This window comes from Mus pahari, chromosome 14, assembly GCF_900095145.1.
Source record: "Mus pahari chromosome 14, PAHARI_EIJ_v1.1, whole genome shotgun sequence".
Lineage (NCBI taxonomy): Eukaryota > Metazoa > Chordata > Mammalia > Rodentia > Muridae > Mus > Mus pahari.
Genome location: NC_034603.1, coordinates 37409957 through 37434446, shown reverse-complemented (window position 1 = coordinate 37434446; position 24490 = coordinate 37409957). Strand labels below are relative to the sequence as shown.

The 24490-nt window shown below is 49.1% G+C and overlaps 2 protein-coding genes across 5 annotated transcripts in view; one reads left to right on the top strand and one right to left on the bottom strand.

The window, feature by feature from the left end:
- Nucleotides 1-234: 234 nt before the first annotated feature.
- Tp53 (tumor protein p53) lies at nt 235-11685 on the bottom strand. Of its 4 annotated transcripts, none has more exons than XM_029546433.1 (12): nt 11522-11683; nt 5816-5845; nt 4981-5063; nt 4679-4700; nt 4301-4573; nt 3471-3654; nt 3279-3391; nt 2771-2880; nt 2304-2440; nt 2146-2219; nt 1294-1400; nt 235-746 (listed from the first exon to the last, which is right to left on the bottom strand). In XM_029546433.1, exons 3-12 carry the CDS (start codon nt 5061-5063, stop codon nt 665-667), a joined length of 1185 nt encoding a protein of 394 aa, XP_029402293.1. In that variant the 5' UTR covers nt 5816-5845; nt 11522-11683; the 3' UTR covers nt 235-664. The 4 variants fall into 4 exon arrangements, with proteins under 4 accessions (XP_029402293.1, XP_029402292.1, XP_021068233.2 ...); XM_029546432.1 differs by lacking the exon at nt 5816-5845 and adding an exon at nt 10576-10988 and having other exon boundaries at nt 11522-11682; XM_021212574.2 differs by lacking the exon at nt 5816-5845 and having other exon boundaries at nt 11522-11682.
- Nucleotides 11686-12717: 1032 nt separating this feature from the next.
- Wrap53 (WD repeat containing antisense to TP53) overlaps nt 12718-24490 on the top strand; it is a 15854-nt gene continuing 4081 nt past the window's right edge. Inside the window, exons 1-3 of the mRNA XM_021213209.1 lie at nt 12718-13386; nt 13512-13610; nt 14311-14422. Coding sequence (XP_021068868.1) covers nt 13004-13386; nt 13512-13610; nt 14311-14422 — 594 coding nt within the window. The 5' untranslated portion in view covers nt 12718-13003. The remainder of the gene's footprint in view (nt 13387-13511; nt 13611-14310; nt 14423-24490) is intronic.

Below are 24490 nucleotides of genomic sequence, written 5' to 3'. Positions count from 1 at the left end.
AGGGACAGTTGGTTCCCAAGTTATGAATGGAGTCACCCTGCTCTCTTGTTGTCATGCAGCCCACAGACTGACCCAGTCCCCGGCTTTGTTCCTCTTCTGGAACCCAAGTTCCCCACCCCTGACTCCAACACTGACTGCCTGGACTCAGGTGGGTTATCTCCCAAATTCATCCCTGCACCTGGGGGCCCGGGCAGCTCACACTGATATCAACCTCTCAAAAACCATACAAGTGATAACAAAATTTTATTTTAAAATAGGAAATTGATATATAAAAAGGGGTTTAAAAAAAAAGAGGGAGACGGGGTGGGGGATGGATAAACGCAGACAGGCTTTGCAGAGTGGAAGGGAGATGGGTCCTGGAGGATCCGGAACCTATGGGGCCCAAGATAGAATCTTACAGGGTGTTGGGTAGGGTGAGATTTCATTGCAGGTGCCAGGGTCCAACAACTGGCTGGATAGGATTTCGCTGGGCCAGCAGAGACCTGGCAACCACCAACCCATTCCCCAACTTGGGCCAGGAACCACTACTCAGAGAGGGGGCTGAACCCTAGCTACAAGGTAAAAAAGGCAGTGGAAGGAACCGGGAGGACTGTTTCTCAGCCCCGAAGTCATGAAATGGCAAGGAAAGGGGGAGGCTGGTGATGGGGACGGGATGCAGAGGCGGTCAGTCTGAGTCAGGCCCCACTTTCTTGACCATTGTTTTTTTATGGCGGGAAGTAGACTGGCCCCTCTTGGTCTTCAGGTAGCTATAGGAAGATAGAAAAGGGGAGGGATGAAGTGATGGGAGCTAGCAGTTTGGGCTTTCCTCCTTGATCAAGGCTTGGAAGGCTCTAGGCTGGAGGCTGTAAAAAAGGAATTTAAGATGGCTTCTACTATGGGTAGGTATATTCACAGAATGCACTGGAGTACTCCTGAGAATCAGTTTATCCTCCCTTTCACCATCCTCGTCACCATCACCACCACCACCACCATCATCACCATCACCATGAGACAGGGTCTTGCTATGTAGCTAGCCCTAGCTGGCCTCAAGTTTTGTATAGTTTATGAAGGCCTCCACCTTCCCCAAACCCTCCTGACTCTGCCTTCCTTACTGCTGAGATGATAGGAGCATGACATCATACCTTGTCCCTCACACCCCTTTATAGAGCCTGAAAGGGTGAGAAGTCAGGTCTCATAGCTGAGAGCCCTACCCATCTAGCAGGGCGGGGTTTTTATCTTTCACCACAAAGGCGGAGCTGGAGGGAGGTCAGGGTAGAGCACCACAGGCAGATGCTGCCGCCCCAGGTCACTCACCTGGAGTGAGCCCTGCTGTCTCCCGACTCCTCTGCAGCGCGGGCATCTTTTAACTCTAAGGCCTCATTCAGCTCCCGGAACATCTCGAATCGTTCACGCCCGCGGATCTGCAGCAGAGATGGAACGGGACCGAACGGCAAAGTCACACAACCACTTTCACGCTTTTAACAACTTTCAGAAAGTTGGTTCCCAACTTAAACCGGCTCGGCTTACAGGTTTGGTTTTTTTGTTTTGTTTTGTTTTTTGGGGGGAATCATCTTTAAGATGGTGTGAAAGTAACAGGCATTCAGTAGAAAGTGTACAACAAACTTGGGTCTTTTCAGTTAGAGGGAACACATGCTTAACAGGGCAATCGTGAGCCGCTGTGGGTTAGGAGGACTATAGGCACTGTGAGCCGCTGGGGACCTAATCTGGGGCCTGGAGCACACTTGGCACGTATCCTGGAACTGAGTTATACCCTTAAACCCCAATGTCCTTTTCTTGGGTTACTTTTCCTTGCCAGCTTTGGACCACCCTCCTCAGTGCTGTAATTACAGTGCCAACAAGGCCCGCCTCTAAACACATTTTTGACGTGTGGTATTTTCAACCTATGGCGAGTTTCCTAGGACATGTTCCTTTTCCCAGTGGAGGAGCACCTGTCCTATGGTGTAAGTCGGTGTTAGTTACACTGAGAACCACTGTCCAAGGAGGCATAGCCTCAGAGCATGTGCTCTTGAGCTAATGTCACAGCTAGAGATAAAGCCACTGAAAAAGACCTAGCAACTTGCTAATAACACTATTTTACACATGCGAGAGACAGAGGCAATAATGGGTACAGCTTGTCTCTGGCATGAGACTCTCCAACCTTGGTACCTTGAGGATGAAACACTCTCCATCAAGTGGTTTTTTCTTTTGCTGGGGAGAGGCACTTGTGCAGGTGGGCAGTGCTGTGGAAGGAGAGAGAGGTGATTTTGGGGTGATGCTCAACAGGCTCCTCTGCCTCCTTGGCCTCCTTGGTCCCACCTGCTTACCTCTCTTCGCGCTCCCCGGGGGCAGCTCGGGGCAAGGGTCTTCCTTTTTGCGGAAATTTTCTTCCTCTGTACGCCGGTCTCTCCCAGGGCAGGCACAAACACGAACCTCAAAGCTGTCCCGTCCCAGGAGGTTCCCACTATCCGGGACAAGAAAAGCAAACAGCACAAGGCATTAAGAAAGCTGGGCCCCATTCTGAGTGTTTTGTAAACCAGGCCCCCCCCACCTGTTCCCAACCCCTCTTGTCATATCTGGAGCCGAAGCTCCAGTTACAGGAACCCCGAGAAGCCACAGATAAGATATGTCCCTAAGCCCAAGAAGTAACAGAGGAGGAGACTTCTTTTAGGTAGATAGGGTAGGAACTAAAAAAGAGGGTTGGGTATGTGGTAGGGGGCGGGGCATGTGGAACAGAAAAAGGCAGAGGCTGGGGAGGAAACAGGCTAGCCTGACCTAGCCTGTGCCTTCCTACCTGGAGTCTTCCAGTGTGATGATGGTAAGGATAGGTCGGCGGTTCATGCCCCCCATGCAGGAGCTGTTACACATGAACTTGTAGTGGATGGCGGTGTACTCAGAACCGACCTGGGGGGGGACACAGGATCCAGGTGAAGGCGCCCCCAACCTCACCACAGGTGAGCCGCAGCAGCCGGAAATGGCTGGCTATAGCCTCCAATACATCTCAGCTTTAGTCATAGAGTGGGGAAATCCCACCTGTTCTGCACACCTCCTGGAGTTGTGGGGCACAACACTTGCTTAGCATGGGAGGGAACCGGACTCAGCGTCTCTATTTCCCGCCTGGATGGGAAAGCCCCTTCTCCCAGAGATTGCTGTTAAAGTAGACCCCGGGCTGGGCACGGCAGCTCGAACCTCTAAGCCTAACGCTCAGGAGGCTGAGGCAAACGGGTTGCTAGAAAGTCAACATCTGTCTAGGCTGGAGTCAACTGTCTCCAAGACACACAAACCAAAACAAAATTACAGACCTCAGGTGGCTCATACGGTACCACCACGCTGTGGCGAAAAGTCTGCCTGTCTTCCAGATACTCAGCATACAAATTTCCTTCGACCCGGATAAGATGCTGGGGAGGAGCCAGGCCTAAGAGCAAGAATGAGTCAGAGGCTGGGAGACTCGAGGCCACCAGTCCTAACCCCACAGGCGGTGTCCGAGGGCTCACCATCACCATCGGAGCAGCGCTCATGGTGGGGGCAGCGTCTCACGACCTCTGTCATGTGCTGTGACTTCTTGTAGATGGCCATGGCGCGGACACGGCTCCCAGCTGGAGGTGTGGCGTTGACCCACAACTGTACAGGGCACGTCTTTGCCAGCTGGCAGAATAGCTTATTGAGGGGAGGGGAGTACTGGAAGAGAGGAGAAATAACGGAGGTCAGAGGACAAGCCAACTAACGATCAAGTGTCAAGGTGGGGAACTAGTGAAAAACATTGTCCAAGCACCCACTGGGTGCCAGTGCATTGGCAGAGGGCCGCCAGCCACGACAGGACTGGGGTCTTTCCTTCGTCTTCCCTTTCTGGTTTTTCGAGACAGGGTTTCTCTGTGTAGCCCTGGCTGTCCTGGAACTCACAGGGATGGCCACATCTGACTTCTCTCTTTTTTTTTGAGAGGGGCACCTCACTGTGTAGTCAGGGATAGCCTCCTCAGTGCACCTCACCCCACTGGGCTCTGTTCTTGGTTTTGGTGAGAAGGGGTCTTGCCTTCAGGCTCAGGCTGGCCTTAAGCAATCCTGCCTGACTGTCAGCTGGCCTGCAGTGTACGCCTCTGCGCCTCTGCCTGGCTGCAGAAGATTATTTTCAAAAGCCAAGAAAGGAATGTGAGGGAAGAAAGTTCCATGTCCCCTGGAGAGATGCAGAGAATGAGAGAAAGGAGAAGGAGGCTAAAAAGGTTCAGAGCAAAATTAAACTCCGAGGCACAGTCTACAGGCGAAAGAAGAACCCCCAAATTTAGACAGAGCAGAAGAGGCATTGAAAGACAACCCCAGGCCCACTGACCGTGCACGTAACAGACTTGGCTGTTCCAGACTGCAGGAAGCCCAGGCGGAAGCCGTAGTTGCCTTGGTAAGTTTTTTGAGAAGGTACAAAAGATGACAGGGGCCACGGAGTGGCTGGTGCAGGGGCCATGGGCCCAGGGGTCTCGGTGACAGGGTCCTGTGCTGCAGGAGCTGCCAACACGTGGAGGGCTTCATTTGGGCCTTCAAACAACTCCGCAACATCCGGGGACAGGAACAACTCATCCATGGAGTTAGGCGATGGCACCGAGGTGGGCTATGGAGGGTACAGAGAAGAACCCTCAGGACTGCATTCTCAGTCTACCGGCCCACCAGCCCACCAGCGCCCAAGCCCCTTCCTGCCCCCCCCCCCCGGCCTTACCAGGTTAACTTCTGGAGGAAGTCTGGAAAACAAGAGCAGAGAGTTAGTTCCACTCATTTCCTTCCATTTTTTTGGAGACAGAATCTCACTTATCCCAGGCTGGCCTCAAACTTGCTATTTAGTCAAAGATGACTTCAAACTTTTGAGACCCTTGCCTGCACCCTCCCCCCACCCCAATGCAGGAATCACAGACACCCAACACCATACCATGTTTGAACACTACTGTTTTTGTTTCTCTCAGGCAAGGAGAGGATACAGGTATGGTGGGATGGTACCTTAAGGGCCCCATAAGATCCACTCACAGTTTCCATAAGCCTGAAAATGTCTCCTGACTCAGAGGGAGCTCGAGGCTGATATCTGACTGTGAGTCCTCCATGGCAGTCATCTGTAGAGAGCATAGATTGTGTACTGTATGGATGCAGAACTTGTCAATAAAAAGAAGGTGGGTCATCCGGGAGGGAGAGTAAATTCTGCGAGAGTGGGGATTCCCCCAGGAACACGGAGGACAGAAGCAGGGGGCTGAGCAGAGACAACCAACCACACGGCAGAACTTAGGTTAGAGTAAGAGGGATATTAAATTATGAGCAAGTCAGAGAACAAATCAAAGCTACGGCCGAGGTGTTTGTAAATACATTGAGTTTCAGAGTCATTATTTCAGGAAACTTATGCAAGGGCGGGAAAGTGCGAAGTTACAAGTATCCAAGAAGTTGGCCAGGCTCCTTTGAGAAGAAGTCAGGACCCGAGGCGGCAGTGAGGGACACCATTTCTAGAGAAGCAGGAATGGGGCAGCTCTTCTGTCTTATTCAGGCTGCTCAAGCCTGGCTTCCTATCAGCTTCTCGGACCACACTGCTTCAAGGAACAGATAATCATGGAGGTACTTCCCACCCCAAGCCCTCCTACATCTGCACCCCACAGTTCTACTCCCTTCCCTCTGGGGAGGGAGACCTCCCCCCACCCCCCTATCTACCACCTCACACACAGCTCCATTCTCCAAACCTTCATGGCAAATCTCCAAGAGCGCCCATCAGTGTCTCATCTGCCCCCCCCCGGGACAAGTCCCCAATGCCTTACAAATTCCTGAAGATTCAGCAGGTTTCTTACTGCCTTCTTCCCCAAGGGCTCTAGGGAACACTTACTTCCTCCTGGCTGAATCAGTGCGGTTACATCTACAAGAGCAAAGTCAGTTTCTGTTCTCCCTAGGCTATGACGTAGGCTCTTCCTTATCTTGTATGCCATAGCTCCTCAGAGAGGTTCAGTCACAGCCAGCCAATCTCCACCAAGCCACACCATCACCTTCTTCACAGTAGTTAAGCTGTACGACACTTTGATACGCTCTCACTCATTTTCTCTTATTAGCCAGAGCTATTATCTTCCTTACTTAAACATTACTTATTTATTGTGCCTCATTTAAAGGTGCCAAGACATGAATGTGGAGGTCAGATGACAACTTATAAGAAGTGAGTTCTGGGGATTGAATTTGGCCAGCCCCCTGGGACATCATGTTCCCTTTCTATCAACAAAGGCAAGCGGCAAGCATTCCAGGATAATTATTGTTAATACTGACTATAATTTTTTTTTTTTTTTTTTTTTGGTTTTTCTAGACAGGGTTTCTGTCCTGGAACTCAGAAATCCGCCTGCCTCTGCCTCCCAAGTGCTGGGATTAAAGGCGTGCGCCACCACCGCCTGACTATGATCTTAACATCTAATACATTTACTCGTATGTAGATTAATCACTTTCCCATTTATTTTAAGAGTTTGAGAAATCTTTCCATGTGGGTTATTTCATCTGTCTCGACGGTGATATCTGCCGCCGGGCAGGTGACCTGCCAAGAACACACACAGGGCAGGTGAATGAGTTTTTATTAAAGATGGCCACCCAAACAATCTAGTGCATCACAGGCTCTTATGCACCGTTCTCTTGCAATCAGTTAGATGAAGAAAGCGAAGGCCTGGATATGATAACCCCTTCATTCTGAGTAATGAGGTGGCTGACTCTGGAAAAGGGGTCAGGGAAGCCCAGAGCTTCTTCAGAACAATTAAAACTATAGCATTTAACCATCATCTTTTCTGTAAATATCGTATCTCCTGTACCTATCTGAAAGGGTTACCTTTTGACCTTTTCATTTATTTGAGATTTGGCCTTGGGGCGGGGCTCATTTGCAAAGCCCTGGGTCCAGCCCTCCATCCCTGAACAGTACACACTCATGTAAGAACTCAGCACTGTGGGTATGAGCACCTCATTTGTTCTAAGCTAGCAGTGCTTCCGTGGTGCTAACCACTGCCCATTAATGCCAGTTCACCCTGTCAAGGAACTGTTTAGTGAATACTGTGTGTGTTGGGGGGGGTGGGGGGGTGGAGTACACGAGTGCGTGCTGGGACGGTGGCCCAATGTCTCAATCTTAGAGACATAGCCACACTGACAATAGGAGGTCTTCCTGCTCTACCTTCCAGGTCGTTAGTAGTAATTAGGTTTTCAGTGTTTCCTTAAGAACAGTTGCCAATATGAAACTTTTCACAAGCACCAGATCAGGAGGGCCACACTATCCACAGAGGCTGCATGTTTAAGAAAATGCTGGCCGGAAAAGGCAATAGACTCGCGAGAGGTTCGAGTACAACCAGGGCTGGCCTTCCAGGCCCAGTGGACCTTGCTTTCTCATGGGCTCATCTCATTTGATCGTGAGAAAGCTAGGCAGGCGGTTATTGACAGGGGTAAGGGAAGGGAATCTTTTACCCAGGCCCCAGGCTCTTGAGGTACAACAGTTGGAAAGGTGCAAGGCTTGTCAATCGCAACCCCAAACCAAATGGAATGAACACTACTACCTACCAGAGGACAGGGCCCAGGGAAGCCACACCATACCCTGAATAAAATGACCCTCATGTTTCATAGAACTTAGGATACAAATCTTTTGGGGCTGGCAGGGTAGCTCAGAGGCACAGTTCTTCTGTGTTATGTCCCGGTTCAACACCCAGCATTGGAAAAAAAGGGGCGTGGGCCAAGGACGGATATATTGTTGGTTCTAATAAAACAAGGCTGTGTCTGGTATAACTTAAAAGCACACATCTCACTCGGCAAAACCACGTCTAGGTGCACCTCCTATAACAGTCGACACGGACAGCAGGAGCCTTGCACAAGAACTGCTCCTGTCAGCATTATTCCGGGTGCGGAGCAGGAAGAAAGCACAACACACTGGTGGGGAGCAGACGCAAAAAACACGGTTTTGGAGAATGTTCAGAAACACTGGGTGAAGAATACGATTGTTGGAAAAACTCAAATATAGTTTATACAAATCAGAAAATAGGTGGGTCTGTGTGGCCAGAATAGGCACTTGGTACCAAGACCAAGCACCCCAAAACTGATTTCTATCAAGTTGTCAACTGACCTCTGACACATAGGCTAATGAGAATGCATGAGCTGGACACACACACACACACACACACACACACACACACACACACACACACGAGCACTCATAGTATGATAAAAGATGACCATTATTTTTGATTTAGTTTTATTTTATACTCTGAGACAGTTGCCTCACTGTGGCTTGGCTACATGGCACTTCTTCTGTTGCAGCTTCCTGAGCACTGGGCTTGCAGGTGTGAGCCACCACATCTGGTTTAAGACTGTTTATGTAACTAAAACGTGGATACAAGAGAACATGGTAAGTGTGTATTTGGCAAACTTTAAAATAGCCTGGGAACCCTCTCTTGCATCAAGACAAAGACAGTGGGGTTCACTCTACCAGCCAGAGGCAAAACCAACCAACCAAGGCGTAAAGATGCATGCCCACCGATAGCTTTTTTCCCAAAAGCTTACCAGCTTTAACTCCAGGTCTCAAATCAATCGCAAGTTAATAACTAAGGAGTCAGATTTACTTCTGTCCCTTCTAATGTCACTTTCTCTAAGGAACCGTTGCTTTCGCACCGTGGAAAAAATACCACTTTTGGAACTTATTCCCCACTGCGCCCCCTTTCTTGAAACCGGGTCTCACTATGTATCCCGGGCTGGCCTTAAATTCATTATTGTCTTAACCACCATCGTGCTGGGATCCTATGTACTCAGACTGCTGCAAGGCTTGTTCCAAATCTAAGAAGCCAGGCGGTGGTGGCAGGCACCTTTGATCCCCAGCATATCGGAGGCAGAGACAGTTGGAGCTCTTCGAGGCCAGCCTGGTCTACAGAGGGAGTCCCAGGATGGCCAGGACCACACAGAAAAACCCTGTCTCAGGAAAACAAATTATGATTCAAACAGAAATAAAGGAACGGGAAAAAGGACGGAAGGCGCAGTCAACTGCCCCTTCTCTGTCATTTGAAGCGTTCCCGGGACGTCAGTGCTGTGAATGACATAGGTTTCTGACTAATTCCAATACAGCAATCCATGGACCAATCGCATTTGGTCAAGGTGGGTTTGGCCTTTGCTTTTGCATCCCAGGATTTAAATCAAGGGCATCTATGTTTGCCAGGTGAAATACCAAGCCGTATCTCCTGCTGTTTGCTTTTCTGAGACAAGGTCTTGAGAAGTAGCCCAAGTTGTGTTTTGACTCAAGGCCTCTTATCTCAGCATCCTGGGAGTTTTAGCATTAAAGGCACCATTTACCCTATCAGGAGAAAAGGCCAGTTCGATCTGGTTTGCTAATGTATGTTACCTTTTGTACTCTTTCTCTATTTTTTTGGAGCCACAGTCTCCTTTACTCCCTCGGGAAGGATAACCTTGAACTCCCTGTATGCTGTGGTCTGGAATTTGAGACTGTCCTGCTTCAGGCTTCACAGTGCTACTCAACTGCTGTTGTCAGGTAATCTTGTGTCTGTGTGACTATTAACATACGTGACATAGTTTTCTTTTTGAGACAGGGTCTCCTTGTGTATCTTTGGCTGGCCTGAATCTCAGATATTGACCTGCCTCTGCCTCTCTGGTGTTGGGATTAAAGGCCTGCAGCACCTGGTCCCGGTCCAGCCTGGCTCCTTTTTTCAGTCAACACCACAGCATTTACAGTGCAGGGTCATATGTAAACTACAGATGACTTAAGCATAATTTAAGGGCAGATACTACCCACCCCAGACCTCCCCAAACCCCTCTGCAGTAAATTATTCAGAGAAACTGGAAGAGCAGCATAGATAAAGAATACCTCCCAAAGTTGTCTCTATGTAAAAAAACAATTCACATATATCTACATTTGTAAACAGGGGCAGGGCCCAGGGAACTTCGGATTGGGATCTTTTTTTTTTTTTTTTTTTNTTTTTTCGAGACAGGGTTTCTCTGTGTAGCCCTGGCTGTCCTCGAACTCAGAAATTCGCCTGCCTCTGCCTCCCAAGTGATGGAATTAAAGGCGGGCACCACCACACCCGGCTCGGATTGGGATCTTTTCACATTCACAAGAGTCCTACACTAAATCTACTCAAGAGATTGCAAGAACAGGGAGGCTATTTGCATAAGAAGGCAACCAAGGATCACTGTCCCGTCTAACCTTCACAGCTGGGGTTCCCTTCGCGCGCGTAAAATGTTTAAGTGAAGTCATCGGTATACTTCTCAATAAACTGGAAGGACCTAGTCTTTTCCTTTACACCGGAAGCCACGAAAAGTCCCCCACCCCAGGTCTACCTATCATTTATTCTTTAGACCAAAACTAGATCTTCAGATGGACACAAAAATTTATTTCCCGATCCAAGCGCTAAAAAGGCACGCACGATGTTTGGTGCGCGACAAGAAACTGTAATAAAATGACCTGTCCTAAAAATTGAAGTGGCGGGGGCCAGGCACTGCCGACGCCGGTGTGCCACCTCCCGCTGGGAAGAACCGGCCGGGCGGGCTGACTGCACTTAGGACCGCCAGGCGCCCCGGGCCCGCCCCTTCCGCTTTCAGGACGCGCGGAATGCGTTAAGCAAGGGAATGGCTCACCCCAAAACCGGATACTCGGTAATTTGCTTTTCCGGCAGGAAGAAACGACCCAAGGGCGCACTCTTTTAAATAAACACCTCCTCCTTTGCAAAAGCAATAACCAAGTAATCCAGAAAAATGAGATGTCGAGGACTGCAGTTCTCCTCCTCAAACAACAGAACCAGCCTAGGATCCAGCTCTTCCCACTTCGCTACTCCCCCGTCGCCGGGTGAGCAGTGATCTGCTCCGGAAAAAAGAAACCGGAAATGCTCCTGCAAGCGGCAGAAACGTAAAGGAGCCAAACAATAACAGGGCCGGCGGGCCTTTCAGAGCAAGAGGCTGGGTCGGGCCCCGAGGGCAAACACTTCAGGCTAGCACCGCTAGTGCTTCAGGCTTCCCTTGGATTTTCTTCATCTAGCAGGGTCGAGAAGCGGCTGGAAAAAAAAAGAAATCACTCCAGGGACAAAGGTCCGGAAGCTGCGGGACCTTAGCAGCTAAGGCTTCCCGGATCACCCCGATCTCATCCAGGAACGGAGCCCGGGGTTTCATTAGGATGCTATGGGGGAGGGGGTGTCTTAAGTCTTATGTTATGAATCTCGAAAAAAATCTCAGATCCTGGTGCTTTGTGCATGTAATTTCGGGAACTTCCATCCCCCAGCAGCGGGCAGATAAGTGTGTAATCGGGTAGCGGAGAGAAGACCCCCTTAGGCCACCTCAGTGGTCCCTAAATGCTCTACTTTGCAGGTGCACGGCTGTGAGGCTCGTCGGCCCTAACGTCATCAGCTATGCTCACTACAGCATCTGACATACACTCCCGTTCATCCCGCCCGCCAAGCCTCCATTCCGCCCACCTCCACCGCGCTGTGTCCCCCCACTGCCCCACTCCCAAGCCCCACGATTTTCTCTATGGATGCAAACGGAGAGAGCCAGGGACCGAGAGGTCTCGTCACGCTCACCAATTACTTACCCAGTCTTCGGGGGAGCGTGACCCCCTGCTGGGAAGGATGAGGAGGGCCTGGATGCTAGGTGCCCCCTAACTGCAGTCGCTACCTAGAGCCAGGATGGTCCCAAAAGAAATGAAGCTTACAGAACTTTAGCCAGGGTGAGCACGTGGGAGGGGAAAGTCCCAATCCCAGCAACCCCCGCGAGACTCCTGGCACAAAGCTGGGTAGTCGCCATAACAAGTAAGGGCAAGTCCTTCCGTGGGTTGAGGGCAAGAAATGGAGGCGGGGACTTGCAGAGTCAGGATTCTCCCTGAGATTTTGCCCTCCGCAGGAATGCTTTGTGAAAAGTGGTCTAAGATATAGAGCTGTGAGGGCAAGACTGGTGAAAACCGTTTCGGAGGACTCCGGCCACTGTGTCACGTATAAAGAGTGGAGAGAATTAAGCTTTTATCGTCTTTTTTAAAGTGGACCACTGTTCTGAGCACTGCTCTTTCCTATCCAGCTAGTAATAGCCATCTTTTTGGATTTTTAAAACAGTCTTTGTAGCCAAGGCTGGCCTGGAGTTCGCGGCAGTCTTCCTGCTTTAGGCCTCTCAAGTACAGGGATGAACCAGCACGGGCCCCTAAATTCTTTTTCCCCTCATTAGCTAAAATGTCACTTTAGAAAGGCTTTTCATAATATCTCAATCTCACGTGTTCTCCGAGATATTTGGTATCACACCACCGTGTTTAATTTCCTGTACAGTCCTTATCACTGTCTGTAAAGATTGTTTTCACAGCCTTTAATTGCACAGCAACGAAAACTTTATGGAGATTGAGAGCTCGAAAACATTACTTTTTTTTTTTTTTTCCAATACCTCATAAGGTGCTGGATAGGAAGTAAGATTGATAATAAATGTCGAATGAATGAAGGGAGGGCGGGGGAGAGAGGGAAAGAGAGGAACAAGAAAGGGAGAGAGGTGAGGAGAAAGGAAACCTGATTTCGAGGTTACGGGATTCAAAACAAGATATTCAAGAGGGGCAAAAATTGCAGAAATCACGCGCCCTCTGCAGGCCAGGGAGGATAGGCGCTTTGAGAATTACCCCCAGGGGACGATAGGGGGCGCTCGTGTAGTTTTCGCCAAGGCCCCGAGTTCAGACTACAACTCCCAGAAACCTCTAGGAATTCTCCAGCGCTTGAGGGGTAGGTAAAGTCGTTCTTTCCCGCCTTTCCGCTCGGGATCCGAGGAGGATGCGGAGAGCCTATCGGAAGGTGGCCCGACTCCCGCGAGAGCCAGAAGCGCTGGCGGCGCCTAGCGACCCTAGGCTCTTCGCTTTGGACATTCGTTCCCTGGCATTTGCTTTAGGTTGCGGGGTTCGGCTTACTTTTTTTTCCGGAAGAGGAAAGCGGACTCAGGGTTCTGCGCCTGCATCCCTGGGAACGGTAATGCAGTCTAGCCTCGGCAGCTGGTAGCCGGCTCAGCGAGGCTTGCCCGGCCTCTGCCTTCCGGGGGCTTACTCTACAGAATGAAGACGTCGGAGGAGCGACTCTTAGCTCCGGATAGCCTCCCTTCTGACCTGGCCCCAGCCCCGGTACCCCAAGGTTCCCCAGCGGAGAAAAATACAGAATCTGAACCGGTGCCTCCGCCATGCGGTGGTGATGAGCAACCCCAGCTAGCCACAGATCCCGTGGCTGGCTCGGTTGTGTCCCAGGAGCTTCAACAAGGGGACTCTGCTCTTCTGGAAGTAAAATCTAATACTTCCAATGAGTTGAGTCCTCGAATCGAGGAGCAAGGAGTTTCTGAACATGCGAGCCTTCCCGTAGAAGAAACGAATAGCCCCGAGTCGGAGTCAGGAGAAGCCACGGAAGGTGTGTCTGAGGAACGCGCTGAAGTGGATGAGGGGGACACGTAAGTGACTTTGGAATCTGAGGATCCTGGACCTGTGAGAACGACAGCCACCGGTCCTCAGCTCCATTTCACTTCCATTTTGCTCTTGACGACCCACGTTTGCTGTTTCTCCATCTCCTTTCCAGCTTTTGGACCTACAGCTTCTCGCAGGTACCCCGATACCTCAGTGGTTCCTGGTCCGAGTTCAGCACCCGCTCCGAGAACTTCTTGAAAGGTTGCAAGTGGTAAGTACGATGGCAAGGAGATGGCCACCTTCGAGAGTTTCCTCTTAAAACTTAACCACGGTGGGACAACAGTCTTGTAATCTCAACATTTGGGAAATGGAGGCCTGGTTTGTCCACAGAGTGAGACCCTGTCTTAAAATAAAAACAGTAACAAAGTTGGGTACAAGCCTTTAATCTCAGCACTCTGGAGGAAGAAGCAGGCAGATGTCTGAGTAAGCAGGCAGATGTCTGAGTTCAAGGCCAGCCTGGACTGTGGGTCCAGTTCCAGGACAGGCAGGGCTACTTAGAGAAACTGTCTTGAGGAAAAGCAGAACAAAACAAAAGCTAAAACCAACCCCAGGGTTTCTAGAGGTTGGTAAGGAGCAATAGACTACGTGTGAGTACCGAGGTTAAGGTTTTCCCTACCCTTCCCCTGTGGATGCTTACCGCCATTTACGTATTGTGGACTTACCCCAGAGTGGCCAGCATCTTAGTCCTTTTTTGCTTTAGTTTGAGATAAGGTCTTGTCAAGTTGTCCAGACTGGCCTGGAGGTTGGTCATCTGCCTCAGCCTCTCCAGTAGCTGGGGTTACAGATGTGTGCCACCACTCTGCACCAGCTTGTCTCCCTAGAGCTTGGTATCTTCTCAGGGACTCAGAGCCTCGTGCTACAACCGGAAATCACAGCTCTGTTTGGGTTTTCTAATTTTCCTGTATTTTCAGGGCCCCTGACGGTTCCTGTATCTTGACCAATAGTGCTGATAATGTCCTTCGGATTTACAACCTACCCCCAGAATTGTACAGTGAACAAGAGCAGGTGGATTACGCCGAAATGGTAAGGGTAGGGGCTGACGCTGCACCTTTGCCAGCTGCTGCACTTTAGAGCCCTCCATGCAAGTGAAGATGGTGTGTTCATGGCTCACCTGTTGACAGATGGGATTTTCCCTCACTATATACATCATTTTCTGCCTTCAATTATGAAGTCATTTAAAGACTAGTCAGGAACTGGTGTTTTCTGTGACATTGTGTGATTCTAGGTGTTTGTGGAATGATTTTCAAATAGTGCTGGGGATGTAGCTCAGTCAAGTGCTAGCATTGCTACACATGAAGCCTATGTGTGAAGCCCCACACTGCATAGACTGGCTGTGCTGGCTTTCTGGTAACCACAGCTCCGCAGAGGTGGAGAAGGGGGGTAAATTCAAGGTCATCCTCAACTGCAGGGCTCTAGACCTCTGTGTTGGGCTTGTGTAGACATGAACCATGACTGAAGAGCTGGTTGTATTTTTTTGGGGTGGTGTGCAAATGCATATCAATAAGTAAGATCATTACACCTTCTAACAAATGCTCTAAAAGCCCAAGGTAGGAGTTTACCTCTCAGGCTGTGGCGAGCTACAGTGTACCTGAGCAGTGTTCTGAGATTCCATTTCTGTTTGCTCTCTCTCCCTCCTTTCCTTTAATCCCAGTACTCGGCAGACAGAGGTGGCCGGATCCCTGGGAGTTGGAGGCTGACATGGCCTACTGAGGGAATTCCAGGACAGCTAGGGCTATATGGAAAAAAACTCCTCTTTTGAAATAACCAAATCAAACAAAACAGAGGATTTGTTTGTTTGTTTGTTTTTTAATTTTTAAGTGTGTGTGGAGGTATGTGCTTCAGAGCTGAGGGGGTCTCTTCCGGTGTCAGGCAGGCAGGCAAGAGAACGTCAGGTGAGAATGAAAACTTGGTTCAGACTGGCTTCCATCAAGGTGGATCAGTATGCTAGGGAGGCTGATCTCAGGCAGTGAATGTAGGATAATTGGGAAAAAGTTTCTTGGTGTAATGCAATCTCCGGTACACGAGGAAGCATAATTACATAGAAACTTGACTTGACATGTCATTTTGTTATTTATTCCAAGAAGATGGGTTCTAGAGATTTAGGGTCTGTACTATCTTTAGGGCCTAAGGAAGGGTCTAGCCTTATCTTGGTCAGACAGATGGTATAGAGGTCGTTTGGGATATTAGCCACTTCTAGTCCTGGTTGTGGGAGCTTGGGGAGGCCTCTGGCCATGCAGATGATGTGAAGGTCATTTAGACTATTAGGTATCTCAGGTCCTGGGTGTGGGAGCTTGGCGAGCGCCTGGCTGTAAGGCTCATTTAGAGTACTGGCCACCTCTGGCCCTGGTTGAAGGAACTTGATATGGCTTAGCCCAGCAGATAACAGATCACAGGACTATTAATCACTTTCAATTCCTAGCTTTCTGGATGGAAGAACAGGGTTTTTACCTGTAGACACGAGGACCTTTGTATTGCCAGTAGAGAGCCAAGCTGGAGTTGATAGATACTTTGAAGGCATCTGACATGGGTACTGGGAACCGAACTTGGGTCCTCTGCTAGTTAAATGCTCTGAACCATCTTTCCAGCCACCTCCTTTTGAGACAGGTCTCATGCTGGCTTCTAACATGTTATGTAGCTGAGGCTAGCCTTGAACTCCTGATTTCCTCCCTCATTTCAAGTGCTGGAAACTACAGGCATCATTTGTCACGCCCAGGTAAAAAGTTTGTTTTTTTTTTGTTTTTGTTTTCTGGTTTTTTTTTTTAATACTTACACATTGTTTTAATGCATATGAGTTTTGTCTGAATGTACATTTGTGTGCCACATGCATACCGGGCAAGCCAGAAGATAGGTCAGATCCCTGGACTAGAGTTCCAGATCATTGTTAGCGATCATGTGGACAATGGGAATTAAACCCCAGGGCTTCTAGAAGAACAGCCAGTGCTCTTCACTGCTAAGCCATCTCTCCAGCACCCTCACTCCCCCACGCCTCTGAGACAAGATCTTATGGAAAGAAGGCTGACTTCAAACCCATGGCAACTATATATCCAAGGATGGCCTTGAACTCTTATCTGCTGGCTCCACCCATAAGTGCCGAGGTTGCCTGCCTAGTGCACACAGACCCTGGTGGTCTTTGTTTTGTTTTTTAAAGATTTATTTATGAGTACACTGTAGCTGTCTTCAGACACACAAGAAGAGGGATCTCATTATTGATGGTTGTGAGCCACCATGTGGTTGCTGGGAATTGAACTCAGGACCTTTGGAAGAGCAGTCAGTGCCCTTAGCTGCTGAGCCATCTCTCCAGCCCCTTGTTTGTTTGTTTTGAGATAGGGTCTTAACTATGTAGCCTTGGTTGGCATGAAACTGTGTAGACCATGTATGAGTGTTTTGCCTGTATATATGTCTATACCACATGTGTGCCTGTAGGGGTCAGAAGAGGGCACTGGAACTGGTCACAGAAGGTTGTGATCTGCCATGTGTGTACTAGAAGTTGAACCTCGGCGAGGGCGAGAGAGGTGGTGGTGGTGGTGAAGGTGATGGTGATGGTGATGATGGTGGTGGTGGTGGTGATGGTGGTGGTGATGATGATGGTGGTGATGGTGATGATGGTGGTGGTGGTTTGCCTGGTACATGTTAGGTAGGCAGTCGACCATGGAGCTGCAGCCCTGGTCCTTGTCATGTATTTTGTTGTTGTTGTTGTGGTTGTTCTTGTTTTTCAGTTTTAGGGACATTTGAGTTACACATCGAGGTTAGCCACATGGTAACAAGCAGCCACATGGTGGGGAGAGGAGTTTTAAAGAAAGTAAAAAGGCTCAGGAACCTTCTCCCACGAGGACCTGGCAGCATCTTAAAGACAGAAGAAGGGAAAAGAGAGTCCAGCCTCTGCATCCTGGCTCAGAGCAGACGCAACCTCGTGGTGGCTCACAGGGACTTAGTCTTCGTTTTTATGATAGTGTCTTACTACATTGCCAGGCTAGCCCCAGAGCTGGACCTGCCCTGCCCTCGGTGACTCTGACTGCAGGCATGTGAGTGTGCCTAGCAGGGTCAGTAAATCTCTGTGGTACTAAAGAGGCAGTAAAATATGTACTGGCAGATGCCAAGGGACAGATGAAGCGGGAAGGGAATTGGGACCGCAGATGACCGGTTTAGAGATAGCTGGTTAGGTCATAGCATAGTGTTGCTTGCCTGTATTTATTGATTTCTTTTTGTGATGTGCGTGGTGTTTTGCCTGCATGTATATCCATATCATTGGTATGTTGGGTGCTCTCAGATGCTAAAAGAGGACATCAGATCCTCAGATCCTTTGGAGCTGGAGTTACAGGAGGTTGTCAGGAGTTAGAGGTGGTTCTGAAGAACCTTGTGGGTGCTGGGAACCCAACCCCAGTCCTCTGGAAGAGCAGCGAGCCATCCCTCTAGCCCTGGCACACACCCTCAATCCCAGTATTTGGAAAGCAGAGACAAGTAGATCTTTGGGAGTTCGAGGCTGGTCAGGGCTACCCAGTCAGACCCAGTTTTAAAAACAATCAAAAACTAAAAATGTTTGAAGAAGCCCTTGCTGTTAAGGCAGCACTTAAGCTGAGACCTGAGGATAGAGGAATCGAGTGAAGGTGGAGCCCGGAGGAAGACAGGCAGACAGACAGACAGACAGACAGACAGGACAGTGAATGATCTCAGGGAGGGCTGGAGAGACAGCTCAGCTGTTAAGAGCACTGGCTGCGCCGGGCGGTGGTGGTGCACGCCTTTAATCCCAGCACTCAGGAGGCAGAGGCAGGCGGATTTCTAAGTTCGAGGCCAGCCTGGTCTACAGAGTGAGTTCCAGAACAGCCAGGGCTACACAGAGAAACCCTGTCTTGANTTCGAGGCCAGCCTGGTCTACAGAGTGAGTTCCAGAACAGCCAGGGCTACACAGAGAAACCCTGTCTTGAAAAACCAAAAAAAAAAAAAAAAAAAGAGCACTGGCTGCTCTTCAAGGTTTGATTTTCCAATCTCACCTGTCAGCTCAAACTGGTCTATGCTCCAGTTTCAGTGGCTCTAACTCCCCCCCTTTTGTCCTTCCTTTGTAAACATCAGGTACGCATGTGGTGCAGACACATACATGCAGCCAAAAAGGAAAGAAAAAAATTACCTTTTTAAAAATAAAAAATATCTTCCAGTGAGATGACTCAACAGGTCACAGTGCTTGTCGTGCAAACCTCACAGTTGAATTTAATTCATGAGACCCACGAGGAAAGAGAGACCTGTCCTTAAAAGTTGTCTTCTGACCTCATGCATGCATCCATATTCACCCATACGCTAGACACATACAGCAATAATAAAGACAACAGAAGGGTCTGTAGGAAGCAGGATGGAGAACCAGGCTGGCGGAGTGTTTGACAGAAGGTAAGAGCTGCAGAGGCTCCACCTTCCTGCATCCTGGCCTTGACGCATATGCTGAGGAGGGGAGCGTGAGCCCTGGGGTCTGCTCAGCTTAGGAGGGCCTGGGCCACTGTGGAAACCATTTATCCTCTAACCGTTGAAAAGCAGGAGGCAGAAGTATGAGCTGCGGGCTCATAAACGTCTCTAGTACTTAGACACAGCCTCCAAAAACCACAGAAATAAATGTCAAGTGCTGCTTTGTAAGGTGCTGGGGACCGGTTTGCTTGTTAGTTATTCGAGACAAAGCCAGGCATGGTGGCACACACCTTTAATCCCAGTATTCAGGAGGCAGAGGAGGCAGAGGCAGGCGGATTTCTGAGATTGAGGCCAGCATGGTCAACAAAGTGAGTTCTGGGATAGCCAGGGCTATATAGAGAAACCCTGTCTCGAAAAACAAACAAACAAACAAACAAACAAAAATCTCTTCAAGAGATTCTGCAGCTCAGAATGGCCTGAAGCTCACTACATACCCAAGGTTGGCCTCGAACTCCCAAATACTGAGATTTTTAGGTATGCGCCACCACACTAGAATTGTATTCTCTCACATCTTTCCCCTTTCTGCGTGCGTGCGTGTGTGTGTGTGTGTGTGTGTGTGTGTGTGTGTGTGTGTGTGTGTACTCATAAGGCTTCATGCATGCCAGGCAAGCACTGCACTGGAGCCACATTTCCAGTGAGTTGTGATGGCCAAGTTTTGAATATTCTTGAGAGTGCATACTGTGTGCACAGGCACACATGTCACAGAGCGCACGTGGTAGTCAGAAGATAAATTTGTAGAATGGTTAGCTCCTTTGGTCTTTCTGTGAATTCTGGGGATCTGACTCAGGCTGGCACATCCAGCTATTTTATTGGTTAGGCCACCTTGCTCACCTGTGATAGCCAATCCTGGTCTAGAATCACCAAGGAGATAAACCTGTCATGTCTGTCAGGGAACACACCGTAACCGTGAGAGTCCCCTTTCTATGGGTGAGGGTTCTGAGCTGGATAAAAAGATAAAAGTGGGGGGAGTACCAGCTTCCCACACCTCTGACTTCTGAGGATAAAGTACTTCTGCTTTGACTTCTCTGCAGTGGTGGACTGCACTCTCAAACTGTGACCAAAAGTAACACTTTCTTCAGTCGCTCTGTAAGACACTCTTATCACAGCAGTGAGAAAAGCAACCACACCTCAAAAAACCGAGAATGCACCATAATCCAGCCCCTGCAGCCCAGTCTTCTGAGGCAGCCTCTCCAGTGTCCCCTGGTCTGGGACGCCCCAGAGCATCTGCAGCCTATTACCCAGGGAACCATCTAGCACCAGGCCACCCTTCTTTCTAGAACCAGGAAGACTCCCAGGAAGGTTAGCCAGTCAAGATGGCACGCGATTGTAATCTCAGTATGTATGAGACAACACAGAACCACCATAGGACTGACACCTGTCTGATCTGAGAGCGAGTCCCACGCCAGCCAGGGGCACAGAGACTGCCTCATCAACAACAACAGAGAGATGGCTCAGCGGTTAAGAGCGTGGACTGTTCTGTAGAAGACCAGGCAGCTCACAGTTCCCTGTCAGTCCAGCTCCTAGGGATTCAACTCTTCTGGCCTCTGTAGGCACCTGCACTTATATGTACAGACATACAGACACAGATACATTCAATGCAAATAAGTCTTTTAAAAAAAAAAAAAAAGCAAGAACCAGGCAGTGGTGGTGCACATCTTTTGCCCCAGCACTTGGGAGGCAGAGGCAGGTGGATCTCTTTGAGTTTAAGGCCAGCCTGCTCTATAAATCGAGTTTCAGGTCAGCCAGGGCTACACAGAGAAACCCTGTCTTGGAGTGGGGGGTGGGAGTGGGAATAAGGGTCTGGGGGGGGTAACGGTAACAAAAGATTCACATGAAAGTTTCTATTAGCTTCAGACACTAGAGAGTCCCATCTCTGGCTTATCGCGCATCACCTTGACATGCAGACATGCACACTAGTTCACATACCCCAGTCTTGCCAATCCCCCAAACCAGTCTTTCTCAACCTGTAGGTCTCAGCCCTTTGGGAGTCCAGTGTTCCTTTCATAGGAGTCGCCTGAGACCAGTGGACAACACAGATAATTACAATTCATAATGCACAAAATTATAGGTGATGAAATAGCAATGGAGATAATTTTATGGTTGGGGGTTGCCATAGTGGTATTGAAGAGTCCCAGCGTTAGGAAGGTTGAGAACCTGCCAAGTGTGGTGGCGCAGGCCTTTAATCCCAGCACTCGGGAGGCAGAGGCAGAGGCAGGCGGATTTCTGAGTTCGAGGCCAGCCTGGTCTACCAAGTGAGTTCTAGGACAGCCAGGGCTATACAGAGAAACCCTGTCTTGAAAAAAAAAAAAAAAAAAAAAAAGACAAGAGTCTCACTTTGTAACATGGGCTGGCATGGAACCCAGAGATGACCTGCATCTGCCTTCCTAGTGTTAGAATTAAAGATCTGTCACGCCCAGCAAAAACTGAGGCAGGTTTTTATATGAAATTTATGTGTAAGAAATACCTTAGCTCCAACAGTGTTTGTACATGTAGACATATATCTATCTAGGTATGTCTTTGTATGTCACTGCTTTGTGATACAGAGGACTTGTTTTCCAAATTTTTTTTTTTTTGTTTTCTATTTTTCTTGCTGTTAGCAATCTATGTGTGAACTTGTTCTTTTGAAACCTTGCTGTCTAAGTATTCTCCCTGGCTTTTTCCCTCACCTCAGTTTTGGGGTTCAAACTCTTGGCTTTATGCATATTTATTAGGGTAGAGCTATGTCCTCACCCAGTTACTGTCTTTTTAGGCTGTGTCTTAGTATCCCAAACTGACCTTGAAGTTAGATCTTTCTGCCTCAGCCTTCCAAGTGTGGGATTACAGACTTGTGCCCTTAGCTCTAACCGGATGGTCTCACTTTCCCTGTCTGAGAGCTCTGTTTGAAAACAGATAAAATCAATGTAAGTAGGACTGTGTCTCGGGGGCAGTCTGCTTGCTCAGTGTGGGAAGACATTTTGGATACAGCTGGTCCTCTGTCCCATTTCCACCATTAGACAACTGCAGGTCCAGAATATCTGAAAACCACGGAGCCTGTGCTGAACATGTTTGGAACTTGTCTCCTCTTGTCATTACGTCTCCTGAAGCATTCCGCACAGCAACTACCCATGTGGCACTTACACTGAAGTAGTAATTTAAAGTAACCTAGAGACTGAAGCTTATGAGAGGGTGTGTGTAAGTTCTGTGCAGATACTACAGCATTTTACATAATCTGTGAGACTGGCCACCCACAGATTTTGGTATGTTGTGGTGGGGGCTGTCCTGCAATCCGTGTCTCTTGGGTACTTACTGAGAACAGATTGGATTTCCATATACCAGTGTGAACTCTAGGCCGTCCTCCCTATGTAGTTTCCCCTCTTACCTTCTCTATTTTTTTCACAGAGCTTTCTAGAACTCTTAGCTCCGCATCCTGTTTCCTGGCTTGTCATACCATGTGGTTCTGGCTGCCACCTGGCCCTCTTAGATACTTCGCATCTTTGATGCCCCTTCTCTTCACATTGGAGATGGAGGAGTCCTCATCCCCCAGTGCAAGAGCCATCCTCACACAGTCTTTCCGATTTCCTACTTGTGAGGATGTTGGCTCCTTACAGCCTTTCTGTGTCTCCATCATCTTTGTGGCCTCAGATAGTTAAGTCAGAAACCAGAGTCTCATCCCGTAATCTTTCCCTACCCTCCCGCATCATTAAACACAGATCTCATCAAGCCTGTCTAATCATTCAGTTGCCCTTGGACTTTAATTCAGGACTCAGTTAATTTGGGCATTATATTCCTAACAGTGTTGCCTGTCCCCATATGCTCATGAAAACATTCCTTACCTACTGGAGAAGTGGCTCTGGTTGAGAGCACTTGTTGGTCTTGCAGAGGACCCAGGTTCCATTCCCACCCTTTTCTGACCTCTGAGGGCACTAGGCACACATGTGCACATCCATACTTGGAGGCAAAGAGCTTATAAATGTGAAATGAAAATAACCCGCGTAAGCCTGTGAGCTTGCCCTGGATGTGATGTCGAGAACACGCTGAGCAGAGCAGGCCGGACGGACCCTCAGACTCCGTTAGGAAAGACGCAGTGAGGAGCAGAGAGGACCCCGGAGCACAGAGCAGGAGTGCGAAGGTGCGGATGGACGTGTGGACGGCTTTTCAGAGGAGGAAGCACCTAGGCTCTGGAGGGATTCACATTCCATCGGGAGGGGTTACAGGGAAGGGGAAGAGTGCCATTACAGGGACTGCTCTTGGGAGGCCTGTGGCCGAGAGTCAGTGGACTTGCCATCTCATGGGGCCTGAGAAGAAAAGCAGTGGCTATTGTGATTTGTTTGTTTGCTTGCTTGCTTTGCTTGCTTGCTTGCTTTTCAAGACAGGATTTCTCTGTGTAGCCCTGGCTGTCCCAGAACTCACTTTATGGAAAGGCTGGCCTCAAACTCACAAAGGTCCCACCTGCTTCAGCCTCCTGGGTGCTGAGATTGAAGGCGTGTGCCAGTGCCACCTGACAGATATTGTGATTATCAATAGAGATGCTCAATAGAGATCAAGAGTAGAGGTGAGTTTTGCCAAGTAAATTACAGGTAGGAGCACATAATGGAAGTCTTGCTAAGGACAAGTGCTGTGTGAAGTCTCTAAAATAGTTCAGCAGGAGAATGATGCTACATAGAATCCCAGCTTACCGAGGGCTGGGGTCCAGGGTAGAGAGTGGGTGCGTGGCCTTGAAAGTAGGGTGGAGGGAGGCCAGGAGAGCCCTGAGATGCTGCAGAATCGCTGGCTGGCAAGAAGGCGGTGGCTTGTGATGGCTCTCAGGAGAGGGATGGAGGGGAGGAAACAGGAACCCTGGAGAGAAGATTGGCAGATTGGTGTTGGGCTAGACCAGGAGTGGAAAGGGCAGCTGAGGGTGGGGTGTCATCTCAGTTTGCCTTTCTGTTGCTGTGATTAGAATCAAGATTGACCCTGTCTACATACTGGCTGTTCCCAAGCTCATAGTTAGCCCCTGTTCTTCATATAGTCCAGGTTCACCAGCCCGAGGATGACATGTACAATAGGCTGACTCTCCCACATCAACCGGCATCAGGGAAGTGTCCAGAGAATGTGCCTACAGGCAGTGTGGTCTGTGTATTCCCTCAGTTGGCATTTCCTCATTCTGGGAGTTCTAGGTTCCTATCAGGTTGGCAGCTGAAGCAAGTCTCATAGGTACACACTAGACTGAAGCAGCAGGTGCTAGGTCCCCTAAGGATCAGTAGAGCCCAAGGTGGGAATCTAAGTGGGGCTAACCTCCCTCCCCCAGTAGACATCTGTACATCACCCTCAGGGTGTTGGGGTCAGGTTGGCCTCGCTATGCAATTCTTGTCTTTTCTCTTTGTTTCCCAAGCTCTGGGCTTACAGCATGTGCCACCGTACGTGGCTTAATTTTCTCTGTATTTCTTAGGCACATTGTTCCATGATTTTTTAAATCTATTTTTCTACTAAGTTCTCTTCTTAATAATTTTTAGGAAGGACCTTTTTTTTTTTTTTTAAAGATTTATTTTATTTTTATTATATGTAAGTACACTGTAGCTGTCCTCAGACACTCCAGGAGAGGGCGTCAGATCTTGTTACAGATGGTTATGAGCCACCATGTGGTTGCTGGGATTTGAACTCTGGACCTTCGGAAGAGCAGTCGGG